The sequence below is a fragment of the Eumetopias jubatus genome, unplaced genomic scaffold (genome assembly GCF_037043125.1).
Source record: "Eumetopias jubatus isolate StellerSeaLion01/CBP00866 unplaced genomic scaffold, mEumJub1_p1.0 scaffold_3, whole genome shotgun sequence".
In the NCBI taxonomy this organism is placed as follows: Eukaryota; Metazoa; Chordata; class Mammalia; order Carnivora; family Otariidae; genus Eumetopias; species Eumetopias jubatus.
The window spans coordinates 9,217,414-9,233,652 of record NW_028274809.1 but is presented as its reverse complement, the minus strand read 5'-3'; the positions used below and the strand labels follow the sequence as shown (position 1 = coordinate 9,233,652).

General features: G+C 45.7%; 1 protein-coding gene across 5 annotated transcripts in view; it reads left to right on the top strand.

Annotated features, from left to right (window-relative positions):
* The first annotated feature begins 589 nt into the window (after nt 1-589).
* ARMC9 (armadillo repeat containing 9) overlaps nt 590-16,239 on the top strand; it is a 144,583-nt gene continuing 128,933 nt past the window's right edge. For all 5 annotated transcript variants that reach the window (XR_015767835.1, XM_028105234.1, XM_028105237.2 and 2 more), the window contains exons 1-4: nt 590-665; nt 9,421-9,508; nt 10,909-11,034; nt 15,099-15,269. Coding sequence is in view for 4 of the 5 variants with exons in the window: in XM_028105234.1 (XP_027961035.1) it covers nt 9,458-9,508; nt 10,909-11,034; nt 15,099-15,269 (348 nt within the window). In the remaining variant the exon portion in view is untranslated. The remainder of the gene's footprint in view (nt 666-9,420; nt 9,509-10,908; nt 11,035-15,098; nt 15,270-16,239) is intronic.

Below are 16,239 nucleotides of genomic sequence, written 5' to 3'. Positions count from 1 at the left end.
CAGGTGCTTTTTCAGTGCTAACTTGAGCTCCAAAGCACCATGTACAAGGAGCGGGAAGATCTGTGCTCCTGTTTTATTTGAAAACCAAATTTCACCGGGGGGGGGGGGGGGGTGTCTCTAAAATTCCGGGAAACTGCTGCAGTGGGGTGGAAGTCTGAACTGGGCGACATTGTTGGTTCTAAGGTAGCTCTGGGTCGCTCCTGTAAAGCGAGAATAACAACGCCTACGTGTTTTCTCACGAACACCACCCTATACTGTAACCCCTTGCCTCTTTTGTTTTCCCTGAAATAGAACGAGCTCCTTGAGGTTAGGTGTTGCGCCCGGCCGGCTCATCCCCAGAGCCGGGCACAGCGCCGGGCGCAATGTCTGTGGAATGAACGAGTGGGAAGTCGTGGAGAGGAAGACCCGGAAGCCTCACCGCAGGACGCGCCCCGCAGGACCCATTGCAAGGCAAACCTTCGCTTCATTTCCGCCGCCAGGAAGCCTCGCAGCTCCAGCTCCCAAAGAGCCCGCCTTTCCTCCCAGGATGCTCCGCGCCGGCGCGTCCCGTGATTGGCTGCGCCGCCCCCACGTGATGCTGGGCTGGCGGCGGCGGTTGCCGGGGCGACAGCTGGAGCAGGAGTGGCCGAGCAGGTTAAGGGAGGGTGTCCGCGGCCGTGCAGCAGGTAAGCTTGTCCTCCGACGCGGCCCGGCTGCCCCGGCACCCGCAGCCCGCGGGCGGGAAGGGGCTGTGGTGGGGCCCCAGGGCCCAAGATCTGCGGGGCCCTCGCCCCGGAGGAAAGCCAGCTTGGCAGCCGCTGCCGAACGCCCCCACTTCTGGTCAGCCGCCCTGGGCTGTTACTCTGGCGTGGGCCCGAGGCGGCCTCCTGAACAAACCGAGGACAGGCCCAGCTGCTTCCCGCAGGTAGTCCCTGATCTGGGCTTCAGTGGGCCAGACTTGGAGGGGGGCGCAAGTCGTCCAGCTGGGTAGTGACGGCGTAAGCGGGTAGCCTGGGGCTTTTAGATCCAGCCCCTCCGTTTTCTGCATCAGCTAACCTCCTCCCCAGACTTCATCCGGTCTAAGCAAAACTAGGATCCTAGCCATGCAAATTCGTCTTCCAGACAAATCCCATAGCCTTCCCCTTAGCTAGCTTGTAGGTCCTAAAGCCCTTTATATAGAAAATAAGAAGCCGCCATACTGCAACCCCCACGAGTAGCTGAAGTTTTCTCTAGTTTTTGCATAAAGTAGAGCAGTGGTTCTCAAACTTGAGTGTGCATAAAAGAGAGCTTGTTTAAAGCAATTTCTGGGCATCGTGCCTGCCGTGGTGTTCAGTAGGATCAGGGTGGTTCTAGGAATTTCATTTGCACAAGCTGATTCTGATTGAGGTGGTCCCAGCCTTTGGGGTAATGCTGTGTAGTGGTTAATGTCGGTCTGGATTTAAATTCTGACTTTTGTCATTTACTGGCTGGATTATTGGGAGCACCTCAGGCTTCTTGAGCCTCAGTTACCTCATCTGTAAAAGAATGTAAATAATATTCATCTCTCAGGTGTATTGTGCAAATTAAATGAAACATTTTGCACATTGCCTGGCATACAAAAATTCTTAATAAATGAACTTTTATGATATAAAGGTTTAGAGAAAATTCTAATTTCTAAGTATGTCAGAGTAATAGAATACCGAACAGTGGCTCACATTCACGGAGAGACCATCACAGTAGGATCTTACTCAAATGATGGTCTTGAAGAACTTCTCCGAGGAAGTGATGTTTATTAAGCACAGAGGTTAGCTGGGTGAATAAAGAGGAGGAAAATGTTGCAAGCAGAGAGAAGAGTATGTGCAAAGGCCCTGAGGTAGGAAGGAGCTTGAGTTCTCAAAAACAAAGTTTTCTTATTCTAGGACCTTCAAAAAAAAAATGCTGTTCTCTCTGCTTGGACTTCATTTATTTGTAAATATCTTGGGTGTCTTATCATGCCTAGCAGACTCTGTTAGGCTCTGGAGGGATCAAATTTATTTGTTTATTTTTATTTATTTGAGAGAGTGCGTGAGTGGTGGGGGGCTTGAGGAGAAGCAGAGGGAGAGGGAGAGACAGAATCTTAAGCAGGCTCCACACCCAGCGTGGAGCCAGACACGGGGCTCTATTTCACGACCTTGAGATCATCACCTGAGTCGAAATCAAGAGTTGGATGCTTAACCAACTGAGCCACCCAGGTGCCCCTGGAGAGATCACATTTAAATCCACCTCACTGCCTTTGTAAACAGGGTAATAAGTGTAGCAGTAGAAGTAAATGTAGAGTTCAGAGGTACCCCAGAGGAGGGAGAATAGCCTTGATAGGGAAGGAAGGGGAGGGGTTCCTGGGAGACCTCCTGAAGGAGGTCAGTTCTGGGTTAAGTTAGCATGTTGTGTCAAGTTTGTGATGGGGCAAGTATATCAAACAGAAGTTTTGGAGTTGTGAAAAAGCATGTGGTACCGGGGAATGGCCAGGGTTTACCACTGGTGGGCCTGATGTGGGGAAGGGGGAGAGGGGCAGGGGTGGTGTGGATCCAGAGAAGGGTTGCAGAGTTGGTGGTCCCCAACAGTAGGCGGTCTTTCTCCTCCTTGTGTATCTGGCAGGACTGTAGGTCCCGGGAAGGGTAGGCGTCCTGTCCTCCCTGCTACTTCTAGACCACTGCCTCCCTGCTTCAGAACCCCCACCTGTTTTGAAGTACATGCTCTGGGCTTTACCACTCGCCACCCCTCCTTGAGGCTGTCACCTAGCAGGGGCGCAGTTGTTACTCCGTGAAGGCTGTAGCGCCTGGCTTCCCGTCTCTACCTCAGTTCTGGAGATGTTACCATCCTGGCTGCTCACTCCGGTTTCATCTTTTAGGCATCTCTTTTGTCCATTCTCTTTATCCACCACTCCCATGGTCATGAACATTTTACTACTGCATCACCTCTAAAATCAAGCACCCATTCTGCTCTGATCACACTTTTTCAAGCTCCCATCAATGTGTCTCAGAAGCAGATCTTAGGTGCCATGCCTCGTTAAGCAGGTGTTTGAGCCTGTTGCTTTTTCACTGCCCTAGAACCCCCCGTGCACCTCCCTTCCTCCGGCTCCGCTGCTCCATCACTGTTATACTTGTTTTCTCTTTCCCCTGTCTTCTGGAAAAACCTCACCTTGGCTAACCTAACTCAGACAGCTGGCAGAGGCTGGAGAAACTGCAGAATTATGCAGACTGGTTCCATTTTGGATTTGAATCCATGTGTCTTAAGCAGACTCCTGATATTGGAAATCCTGCCCTGGTCGGTAGTCAGCTTGGTTCCTGCCTTCTCTTCTTTTCCAGCTATCAACACGCATCTTCCCGCTGATGACCTTGTTTCTTGTTCTACTCATCGCTGAGTCTGTCCGTTTCTTTGGACAGATTCCAGGAGATGGTACTGACCCATCTCCTCTGCCCTCCCTCTGTGTCAGGGGATGGACTGTCCCCGCCCTATCTAGGGCCAGCCCTCCAGCTGGACACTGGATGCGGCCGGGACCTTGCTTCTTTGACCATCTCCTCTCTTCTGCCTCGATTTGTCCTTCTCTAACTGGGTCCTTCCCATCAACTTACAAACCTACTGTTTATAATATCTTCCTCCTTAAAAAACCTCCCATATCTTTCTAACCACCACTCGATCACTCCTCCCCTTTTTGTGACAGATCTCCCTGTCCCTTCTTTGTGACTTCTCTTCCTCTCTTTAACCCTTTCCAGTCAGGTGCCTCTCTTCATTGCTCTTGCCCATGTCACTGTCAAACTCCATGTTGCCAAATCCAGGGCTCAAGTCTTCTGCCCGCATTTTACTCAACCATGTGTAGTCACAGTTGATGTGGGGAACGCCTTCCTTGGCTTCCAGGTTCCCCAGTCTCCCGGCTGTGTCCCACCGATAAGTCACTGCTCTTGGCTTCATCTTTTGCTGGCTGCCTCTCTTCTTCCTGAGCCCTCAGTACCGCAGTGCTCCAGGGTTCAGGCACAGGCCTGAGCTCTGCTCTGCTGCGCCTTCTCCTTAGGAGTCCTGGTCTGTTTGGGATCCTTGTCTCCTGAAATGCTATCTTTATGCTGACAATTTCCAAATGCTTACCTCCAGCTCCCACCTTTCCTTTTTTTTTCTTTTTTTTAAATTTAAATTCAATTAGCATATAATGCATTATTAGTTTCACAGGTAGAGTTCAGTGATTCATCAGTTTTATATATAACACCCAGCGCTCATTATATCACATGCCTTCCTTAATGTCCATCACCCAGTTACCCCATCCCCCCGCCTCTCTCCCCTCCAGCAACCCTCAGTTTGTTTCCTATGGTTAAGAGCCTCTTGGGGCGCTTGGGTGGCTCTGTCAGTTAAGTGTCTGCCTTCAGCTCAGGTCGTGGTCCGAGGGTCCTGGGATCGAGCCCCACATCAGGCTCCCTGCTCAGTGGGAAGCCTGCTTCTCCTTCTCCCACTCCCCCTGCTTGTGTTCCCTCTCTCGCTGTGTCTCTCTCTGTCAAATAAATAAATAAAATCATAAAAAAAAAGAGCTTCTTATGGTTTGTCTTCCTCTCTGATTTCGTCTTGTTTTATTTTTCCCTCCCTTTCCTTATGCTTCTCTGTTTTGTTTCTTAAATTCCACATGTGAGTGAGATCATATGATAATTGTTTTTATCTGATTGACTTATTTCACTTACCATAATATCCTCTAGTTCCATCCACGTCATTGCAAATGGCAAGATTTCATTTTTTCTAGTGGCTGAGTAGTGTTCCATTGTATATAATATACCACATCTTCTTTATCCATTCATCTGTTGATGGACATCTGGGCTCTTTTCATAGTTTGGCTATTGTGGACATTGCTGCTATAAACATTGGGGTGCAGGTGCCCCTTCATATCACTACATTCATATCTTTTGGGTAAATACCTAGTAGTGCAATTGCTGGGTCGTAGGGTAGCTCTATTTTCAACTTTTTGAGGAACCTCCATACTGTTTTCCAGAGTGGTTGTACCAGCTTGCATTCCCACCAAGAGTGGAGGAGGGTTCCCCTTTCTCCTCATCTTCACCAACATCTGTCGTTTCCTGACTTGTTAATTTTAGCCATTTTGACTGGTGTGAGGTGGTATCTCATTGAGGTTTTGATTTGTATTTCCCTGATGCCAAGTGATGTTGAGCATTTTTTTGTGTGTCTGTTGGCCTTTTGTATGCCTTTGGAGAAATAATCTGTTCATGTCTTCTGACCGTTTCTTGATTGGATTATTTGTTCTTTGGGTGTTGAGTTTGATAAGTTCTTTATAGATTTTGGATACTAACCCTTTATCTGATAAGACATTTGCAAATATCTTCTCCCATTCTGTCAGTTGTCTTTTGGTTTTGTTGACTGTTTCTTTGGCTCTGCAAAAGCTTTTTATCCTGATGAAGTCCCAATAGTTCATTTTTGTCTTTGTTTCCCTTGCCTTTGGAAAAGTGTCTAGCAAGAAGTTGTTGCAGCCGAGGTCACAGAGGTTGCTGCCTATGTTCTCCTCTAGGATTTTGATGGATTTCTGTCTCACATTTAGGTCTTTCATCCATTTTGAGTCTACTTTTGTGTATGGTGTAAGGAAATGGTCCAGTTTCATTCTTCTGCATGTGGCTGTCCAGTTTTTCCACCACCATTTGTGAAGTGACTGTCTTTTTTCCATTGGATATTCTTTCCTGCTTTGTCAAAGTTAAGTTGACCATAGAGTTGAGGGTCCATTTCTGGGCTCTCTATTCTGTTCCGTTGATCTTTGTGTCTGTTTTTGTGCCAGTACCATACTGTCTTGATGATGACAGCTTTGTAATAGAGCTGGAAGTCCGGAATTTTGATGCCACCAGCTTTGCTTTTCTTTTTCAACATTAACGAATATCATTCTCAATGGGGAAAAACTGGGAGCTTTCCCCCTAAGATCAGGAACACGGCAGGGATGTCCACTATCACCACTGTTGTTCAACATAGTACTAGAAGTCCTAGCCTCAGCAATCAGACAACAAAAAGAAATAAAAGGCATTCGAATCAGCAAAGAAGTAGTCGAACTCTCACTCTTCTCAGATGACATGATACTCTGTGGAAAACCCGAAAGACTCCACCCCAAAATTCCTAGAACTCATACAGGAATTCAGCAAAGTGGCAGGATATAAAAATTAATGCACAGAAATCAGTTGCCTTTCTATACACTAACAATGAGACAGAAGAAAGAGAAATTAAGGAGTCAATTCCATTTACAATTGCACCAAAAACCGTAAGATACCTATGAATAAACCTAACCAAAGGGGCAAAGGATCTGTACTTGGAAAACTATAGAACACTCATGAAAGAAATTGAGGAAGACACAAAGAAATAGAAAAACGTTCCATGCTCATGGATTGAAAGAACAAATATTGTTAAAATGTCTGTACTACCTAGAGCAATCTATACATTCAGTGCAATCCGTATCAAAATACCATGAACTTTTTTCACAGAGCTGGAACAAATAATCCTAAAATTTGTATGGAACCAGAGAAGACCCTGAATAGCCGAAGGAATGTTGAAAGAGAAAATCGCCTTTCCCTTTACTCCGGACTCACATGCACCAGCCTTCTCAGCACCCCACTCCCTCGGATGCCTCATGGGCCTGTGATGCTTATGGCTGGAACAGCACTCTCAAGCTGACCTCTCAGACGGCCCCCCAGTTTCCCCCACCTCAGCAAATGGCATCTGCCTAGGCCCCAGTGTCGCCCTTCATTTCTCCCCTCACATCCCACCTCCAGTCCATCAGCGGGTCATGCCACCTCTCCTTTTCACATGTGGAAGCCGAACCCTTCACAAGCTTCCTGTTCCCCATCCAGACTTCCCTCGTCACCAGCTCGGGCTTTGCCGTGGCCTCCTTACCGCTCCATCCCCTCAGTCTCTCCCCCACACAGCAGACCCCGCTGTTAGGAACTGTAAATCGGGTGGTGGCAGTCCCCTGACAGCCCCCTGTCCGGGCTTCCCAGTACATGCAAGCCGCTAGCTTACACAAGGCCCGTTTGACCTGGCCCGGCACCTCACGGCCTTCAGTGTCTGCTTGGCTTGGCTTCTCTTGCCACTCTCAGCACTCTGCAGCCCCTGCACTTGCAAATCCCTCCCCCCCAGATCCAGAGGTACCCACGTCCTCACATCGCTGCCCACATGTTCCCAGGGAGGCCTTCTCTGCCCCCACTATCTAAAATAACCCTAGACCCCTCTTCTCCAAGCTCTGTCCCCTTCCTTGCTTTATTTTCCTCATACCTGAAATTACTGCCATTCCTTTTTGAGCAACTCCAGCGTGCCGGGCCCTGGCCTAGGCACTGGGGGTGCCAGGGGACAGGTGTTCTCCTGTTTACAGGTGGGATGTGCAAGTCAGGTAGTGGTTAGTGCTTTTGAGAAAAATAAAACAGGACAAAAGACTAAGCAGTGACGGGACTGACCCCGTACAAAGGGTAGTCAGGGCAAGTCTCTCTGAAGGTGTGATACTTAAGCAACCTGAAGGAGATGGGGACATCTGGAGGGTGTCCGCAGTAAGTGCAAAGTCCTCGAGAGAGGGCAGGCTTGTGATGTGGGCTTCTGGTGGGTGCAGTCACACAAGTGGCCATCGAGGCTCAAGTTAACAGAACAAAGGCGAGAGTGTGGGAGGCCACGTTGTGTAGCCTTTGAGAGTTGGGCCTAAGTAGTGGAGGATGGTGGAACCACAGGAGGGTCCTAAGCAGGAAGGGCAAGATCCCTTGTTAATAGGATAGAAATTGAAGTGGAGACAGAGGGGATGGGAGATTGTGTCACCGTACCTCGGGAGAGATGCCACAAGCTGATGGTGAGACAGACAAAAGAATGAAAAGGGGGACATTACTACATTTAATCTTCCTGACTTATGCTCAAATAATTGAAATCAAATGCACTGTAATGGGCAGATCAAAATGTAATGTTACAGAATCATGTGTTCCTAGAACTAGAAGAGATCTGATCAATTCTCCACTCTCCTTTGTAGATGCAAGAGGCCCCGAGTTTCAGTGATTTGCCCCAGATCAGGTGCCAGTGAATGGCACAGTTAGTATCGGTGCCCAGACTTTTTTCATTCCCCTGGGGTTATGGGCAGTCCATCTGGCTGAAGAGCCTGGGAGTGGGGCACAGGGAGTGGCTGCTTTGGGCACACCTGGGGACAGAAAAAGTAGAAAATACTTTTTTAAAAGGTTTGCAATATTTTATTTATTTAAATGTTTGGAAATGTACATAGATATTGTGCATCCTTAAATGTAATTAAAAACCTAACCATGGGGTGCTTGGGTGGCTCAGTTGGTTAAGCGTCCGACTCTTGATTTCAGCTCGGGTCATGAGATCAAGCCCCATGTTGGGCTCCATGCTGGGTATGGAGCCTGCTTAATTAAGATTCTCTCCCTCTGCCCCCCCCCCCACCGCTCGCTCTCTCTCTCTAAACTAAACAAAACAAAGACTGACCTAATACGTTCCTTGGTGCCTGACCTTGTGTTAACACTTGTGTAAATGCACTCCACTTCCTCCCCCATTACTGTAAGGCTAAATGATTATGATCTTCAGGAAACATTAAAGATTTCTTGCAGATAAGTAGTATCCCATATCTTTGTGTGAATGATTAGTTTTTATTTGGAGGCAGAATGAGGAATTGGTGTTCATTTATATCAAATTAATATTAATGCATATCCTTCTTTAAAGTAAATGAATGAACCTTATCAAATTCTGTTTTGTTCTAAAATGCACTTTGTGGTCTTGACTGTTTGAATTACACATACCACATTATGGCACATTAGAAAGCCAAATAAGAAGAATAATCTTCCCCAGTCTCACAAAGAGCCCTCGCTGCTCATTTACACCAACTTCTAGGCCGTGTTCATATTCATTTTAGCAGTTGTCATAGAAGAAGGAATTACTATGAACATTAGCCTTTGTATTTCCGTATGATAAATTACCATAAAATTGGTGACCTAAAACAACACAGATTTATTATCTTACAGTTCTGGAGGTCAGAAGTCCAAAATGGGCCTCATGGAGCCAAAATCAAGGTGTCCACAGGGCTTGTTCATTTCTGAAGGCTCCAGAGGAGAATCTGTTCCTTGCCTTTTTGAGCATATAGAGGCTGCCTGCACTCATTCCTTGGCTTGGGGCCCTTCCCTCTACCTTCAGGGCAAGCGATGCATCACTCTTGACATTGACCCTCTTGCCTCCTTATAAGGATCCCTGTGATTACACTGGGCCCACCAGATAATCATATATACTCTCCCTATTTTAAGGTCGGCTGATTAGCAACCTTGATTCCGTGTGTAACTTTAATTCCCTCTTGCCATGCAACCTAGCGTATTCACAGGTTCTGGGGATTAGGGTGGGGGCCTTATTCTGCCCACCACAGCCACCTTTTTATGATTTCACAGACGGTTGAAATGAAAGCTTTTATCTTCTATTTTTGCCTTGTAGAGATTTTTGCTGTGAGAATTAACAGTAACCATTCAATATGGGGGATGTTCTGGCTCATGAATCAGAATTACTTGGACTTGTGAAAGAGGTATGTTTTACAAAACATGGGTCACAGAAAGAGATCTTGAAAACTTGTATTTTACAATGCAGCAAATTTTATAGTAACTTATAATGTGTTTTCTATCCTTGCATTAGAGTTACCTGTTTTCCATTATATGATTTTTTTTTGTTTTCATAACTAAACTGAAATCTTAAAGCCACTTGAAAAAAAATTTTAAAGAAAATTGTAACATATGCTCACAGTAAAGATTCAAACAATGTGGAAGTATAAAAAGTTCATTTCCCTGCGCTCCACTCCTGCAGAAACCATTGTTAATGGGTTAGTCTAGTTTTCCAGACTTTTTTATATGAATATTCAAAATATATTTACATGTCTATAGTTTGTTTTACAAAATGGAATGATGCCATGCACATTGTGCTGAAGCTTGGCTTTTCTCTATCAATGGTAACATGGCGTGAACATCTTCCTGTGATCTGCCTCATACTTTTTATGCTGTAGAATATTTCACTGAGCGGCTGTATCTGCTTAACTTGTTGTTAATGGACATTTAGGTTTCCTACACTGAAAGCTTTTGAAGGACAGGACCCATAGCCTAGGCTTTTTTATATTCTCTACTGCCTTTAGCGTGGGGCAAGCACATAGCTGATGCTCAAGAAACTGTTGCTCCTGTTTTAGTCTGTGATTAAACCGTTCATCAGGCACTGTGAGCCACGGCCGTGGGGCAAGGCATCTGCCCTGGAAATGCAGCTTTGGAATTCGTTGGTGTGGTCATGAATACATTCTTAAAGCTGTCCCAGCAAAGGGCTGTGGACAGGGCCTGTGGAAAGAGCCCACACACAGGAGGTGGAAACCAAAAGATGTAACTGCCACAAACTGAGAAGGAGGGGAGAACAGCAGTAGAGTACATGGTAGGGGAGGCCAGGAGAGGGGTCAGGATGGGCGGTGAGCAGGAGTGCCGTGCTCCAGGATCAGTGATGACGTTGCCTGTCTTTCAATGGCTGGTCTTCTGTTCTTAAGGACAGGCACTCTTTCCAGGGCCAGTTTCAGGTGGCAAATTCCCAGAGATCTACCAGACCCCAAGCCATCAGGCCTTCTGGGGATCACTTCTGCCTTTGTCAGAATGCTGCACACATCCTTTTGCTTCTGTTAACAATGATCATGAATCATGCAGTTCACATTTTCTTTCTGAAAGCAAATTTATTTTCTGTAAATAAGCACTTTCTATGATACTGTCTTTCTAGGCTTTGGGTACGTGTGTCGAGTAAGTAAATTCTAAGCTGGATCCTGAATTCTTCCAAAGATGACAGTTCGTTAACCCCATTATAAATAGGTGGTAACTTCGAGCTGGTACAATTACATCAAAGACAGTTGGCTTTGTTGATGTTAAAATAGAGAATTGTATATACATTTATGTTCTTTTTTTATAGTATTTAGATTTTGCTGAATTTGAAGACACCTTGAAAACATTTTCAAAAGAATGCAAAATAAAAGGAAAGCCATTATCTAAAACAGCAGGTGGTTGTTTAAGGGACTCCAAATCATTGATCATCCAGGTAACATTTTCCTTTTTTTTGATATCTGTCAATAATCAAGATGCTCCCAACTTGTAAAAAATGCAGTTTTTAGAGAATATTGGAATTGTTTCTGGGAACCTGGTCAGAGTGACTTTTATTTTATTTTATTAATTAATTGATTGATTTTTTTAAGTAAACTCTGTGCCCATCATGGGGCTGGAACTCACAACTCTGAGATCAAGAGTCACATGCTCCACCGACTGAGCCAGCCAGGTTGCCCCCAGGCACCCCCAGTGTGACTTGTAGATGCTCAGGTGTTTTTGTATGAATTAGTAATATCATCTTTCTTTTTTAAAAGATTTATTTATATACTTTAGAGAGAGGGAGAGCGTGCAAGTAGGGGGAGGGGCAGAGGGAGAAGAGAAGGGAGAGAAGCAGACTTCCCCCTGACCACGGAGCCCGCCACAGCAGGGCTCTATCTCATGACCCTGAGACCATGACCTGAGCCAAAATCAAGAGTCAGGTGCTCAACTGACTGAGCCACCCAGGCATCCCAGTAATGTCATCTTTAAATCTGTGTACCTTCCCTAGGAAATGGGTTGTGACATAATATCTTCCACATAAGTACATTTCTGTTTATTTTATTTATTTAATTTTTTATTTAAATTCAATTTAGTTAACATATGATGTATTATTAGTTTCAGAGGCAGAGTTTAGTGATTCATCAGTTGCATATAACACCCAGTGCTCATTCCATCAAGTGCCTTCCTTAATGTACATTTCTTGGGAAGAAGAAAAAGAGGAAACCATGCAATGCTTAGTAACTGAAACAAATGTGATCCCCATCCTGAGGAGTTTTAGGTTATGCATTTTAGGCACTGGGGACACAGTGAACCAAACCAAAGCTCACCCCTCCAGGCACTTGCGTTCTAGCTCAGGGAGGCTGGAGGGGACAGGGAGCAAGGTTTGTCCATGTTGTGACATGTGACAGGATTTCCTTCCTTTTTAAAGCTGAAGGAGACTCCATTATATGTCTGTACCACATTTTGTTTATCCATTCGTCCATCAGTGGACACTTGAGTTTTTTCCACCTCTTGGCTGTTGTGAATAGTGCTGCTGTGAACATAGGTGTACGAATATCTCTTTGAGATCCTGCTTTCAGTTATTTTGGATATATACCCAGAAGTGGATTACTGGATCATATGGTAGTTCTAGTTTTAATTTTTTGAGGAAACTTTATACTCTTTTCCATGGTGATTACATTTTACATTTCCATCAACAGTGTGCAGGGGTTATAAGCTCTCCACAGCCTTGCCAATACTTGTTTTTGGTTTGGTTTGGTTTTGATAGTAGTCCCTAATGGATGTGAAGTGATATCTTATGGTTTGGGTTCACATTTCTCAGTTGTATTCAGGTCCATTTTTCTATGGCTTGAAAGACCTTGAAACTTTCTGATTGCCGCAAGCATATTTTTTCTGCTCATCCAATCAACAGCTGCGCCCACTGTGATAGCTATTCCAAACAAAAATACCTGGAACAGCAGCTTAGCAAAATATCTTAAGTGCCAGTGACACTCAACAAATGGAGAATTTCCCGAAGCACAGTTCTGTAAGAAGTGTGTGTGTGTGTGTGTGTGTGTTTATAAGTTATTATTATTTTTTGAAACTTTTTATTTATTTATTCATGAGAGAGAGAGAGAGAGAGAGAGGCAGAGGGAGAAGCAGGCTCCCAAGGAGCAGGGAGCCTGACGCAGGACTCGACCCCAGGATGGTGTATAAATATTCTGAGCTTGGTGATTCTGGCTGGGATCATGGTTTATATTAGAGAAGATCATTAATATTTGTGACTATATTGAGTTATAACACTGGATCGCTTTGTATGTCGATATTAAATGCAGGGACTATTTCCAGGTACAGAATATGAATCATAAGTTAGGATGGATTTTAGATGTGATTATAATGATACAGGAAAGTTTGTGGTCCCAGGTCTACAAGTGAAGAATTTAGAACAAACTGTACATGGCCCATTTGAACATGTGGACTCTGCCAGTCCACATAAGAAAATACCTTGACTCGAAGCCTTAAAATACTCACAAGAGTCTGCACACAACTCACTCACACAAAGAGCTCTTGGTCTCCAGCCCTCTCTTGAGAGCATGCCTCCCCCAGAGTGGCTCACAGGGATGGCGGGGTCGGCTTCGAGCTCAGCCGCGGTGAGCCTGGAGTGGGGTCAGACTCCAGCAGTACTGCTGCTTGGGAAGATCCCCGGCACCTTGCGTCAGTCAGTAATGGGCTTCCTCCCAGTTCTTCCGGACGCCGTGGTGCCTGTTTGCACTTTGGGCACCTCCCTTGCCATGGCTGCTGACAAGCTGTCCTTCGCTGTTTCCAAGGCTGAGGAGCCAAGACCTTCCAGAGTAAGGTAACAGTCATTGTTCTTGATCACATGAAATAGAGAACATTTCTGTAATAAGCACAGTTGAAGATTCTTTTTTTTTTTTTTTTAAGATTTATTTATTAGAAAGAGTAAGAGAGAGTGCAGCTGGGAAGGGCAGAGGGAGAGTGAGAGAGAAACTCCAAGCAGACTCCACGCTGAGCATGGAGCCTGTGTGGGGCTCATCCTCAAGCTCCAAGATCACGACCCAAGCTGAAACCAAGAGTTGGTTGCCATCCAGGCACCCCGAAGATTCTTTTTTTTTTTTTTTTAAGATTTTATTTATTTGAGAGTGAGTGAGCGAGTGAGAGAGAGAACACAAACTAGGGGAGAGGCAGAGGGAGGAGAAGAAGACTCCCTACTAAGGAGGGAGCCCAGTGCGGGGTTTAATCCCAGGACCCTGGGGTCATGACCTGAGCTGAAGGCAGACTCTTAACTGACTGAGCCACCCAGGCGTCCCTCAAAGATTCATTAATGAATGTCTTTAAGTATAACCGGACAGTGCAACATTGTGCAGTACATTCCCATTTTATAATATTAACAAGCTTATTTCTAAACAACCTAAAAAAAAGAGGAAAACTATAAAGCCATTTTTAAAAAGTATAAAAAAACAATGATCAATTAATGGTGATGAATAATGGTGTTGGGTGGGGGGAACGGGAGGTTCTATAGAAGATCCAATCCAAGAAAAACTTTTGCATATGAGCACAAAATGTAGGTCTGAGTATCTTGGGCATTTGATACAGTAAGGAAAACAATATGAATCACATGGTTTGGGACCATTAGGAAGTTCTGTCCATTCTGCCTTATACCTAAATCTGCAAAATTACGCAGCAGGTATTTGCAGTGGGTCAGTCATCATTCTTGCCAGGCTGGTGGCATGATAATGGCCACCTCCTTTCCCCAGAATTCTCTATTTCTGCTTTTGCATGGTAGTTTGGGAAACTGCCTGCCCTGCATGGTCAGACTCACACAGCCCCGAGGTGGGAAGAGCGCCAGGCCTGTGCTCCTTCCTCCAACTCCAACCTGTGCGTCCCTGTTTCTGTAATTGGTGGACATAGACAGTCACTGCATGGTGTGTTGGGAATCTGTCGTCACTTCCCAAGTGCCATCTTGATGGGACATACTTTAGCAACAGGGAGCAAATGACAGCACCCGCCGCCCAGGCCAGGGATTGACTGAGGCAGTGTATAGGAGCTGCCACTCCAGGACTCAGCTGGACTGTCAGTAAGTTTCTGTGTGCGGGGTGAGTGCCACGGAGGCCTGGCTGGGCTTTGGATCTGACCTGGTTTTTACTGATCACATGCTCTGGGTCAGCAAGTTCACAGGATGACTTCAGTGTATTTATGTGCCTGTGAGTTTTCGGGCCTCAAGTCCTAGGCCTGTGCCTGGCTCCTTCCATGTCAGAGACTTAAATATTTCATCTGTTCTTTGTAAAGCTGAGACTTGACCTTGCAACCAGGGTTGGTTTGTGGGAATCTCAGCCTAAGATGCTTGAAGCCTTCTAGCTCTCTGGTTTTCTGTCCCTTATCTCAGGAAGGAGACTGAGTTTTCACACTGGAACCACAGAGTGTATGGGGTATGCAGGGTATTGGGTAGCTTGTGAGAAGTTGGGGTGTTGGGAGAATGGGCCTCCCTTATGACTGGGGTTCAGTCTGATGTCTTCTCCACAGAAGGACCTCGTTGCTGCATTTGACAGTGGTGACCAGAAGGTGTTCTTCAATTTGTGGGAGGAGCATATTCCCAGTTCCATCCGAGATCGTGACTCCCTTGCCCAGAAGTTGGAATTCTATCTTCACATCCATTTTGCCATCTATCTTCTGAAACACTCCGTAGGGAGACCTGTAGGTTCCCTTTGTGATTTGGGTGGGTCCGAGGGGTGTGTTCAAGGGGAAATGTTAGCTTTTTGTTTTGTAAATGAGCATTAATTTAGTTTTGTGGCCATTTTATCGTATTGCTTCCAAGGAGTAGGCGTCCCATGTCCTGTGCATGATTTTCTGTCTCATTCCCAGTAGTTTATTTTCTAGTTTATACGGGGAGTTAATAATTTCTGTACGGAAAGCTACATGGTTTTCCTCAATGCCTCAAATTTCTGAAAACCCAGCAAAATAAAGTTTCCTTATTTGGCAACTTAACACGAATACACATATGTCTAAGAGGACACCTATTGAGACCACATATTAGACTGTCTAATAGAAGAGAAGTTTGAGCTTAAGCAGTGGAAAGATGCCTGTTTGTGAAGGTCTGTCTGAGCGGTCAGATGAGTAGCCTCTGCAGTCCTTCTGCAGGGGTGCCAAGGGCACGGCTGAGAGCGCCCGCTACTGTGGCCACCAAGCCTCCCAGTACAGAGCAAATGACAGATGGGAGCAGGGCCATGTTGACATTTGACTACATGCCTTTCTTTAGTGGCTTCTCCTTGCATTAGCTACTGCCCCCAAGCACCTGTGTTCACTTATTAAAATGTCAGGGGGGCCAGGGGAGGGGTCATGGTGGAGGGAGCAGCTTTATAGTAAGTCACGGTAGCCATTCCTGTTCCTCAAGACAGTGTGCATGGGGGGTGAGATCATGGGAGATTTTCACTTTCTTTATATTTATTTCTCTTTTCTAACTTTTTTATTTTGATGTAAGATCAAAAAAATCAATAAACACCATATATTTTTTTAAGCCCAGTGGCCAGAAGAGGGCTTCCCGGTGTAGACGGAGTGAGATGTGTTGATTAGAAGAGCACATATACACAGGATACACGGCTCTGGTGCAGCCAGGTGGTCAGGGAAGGAGAGCACTCGATTCCGGGCTGAGCAGCTCAAGTGCTCC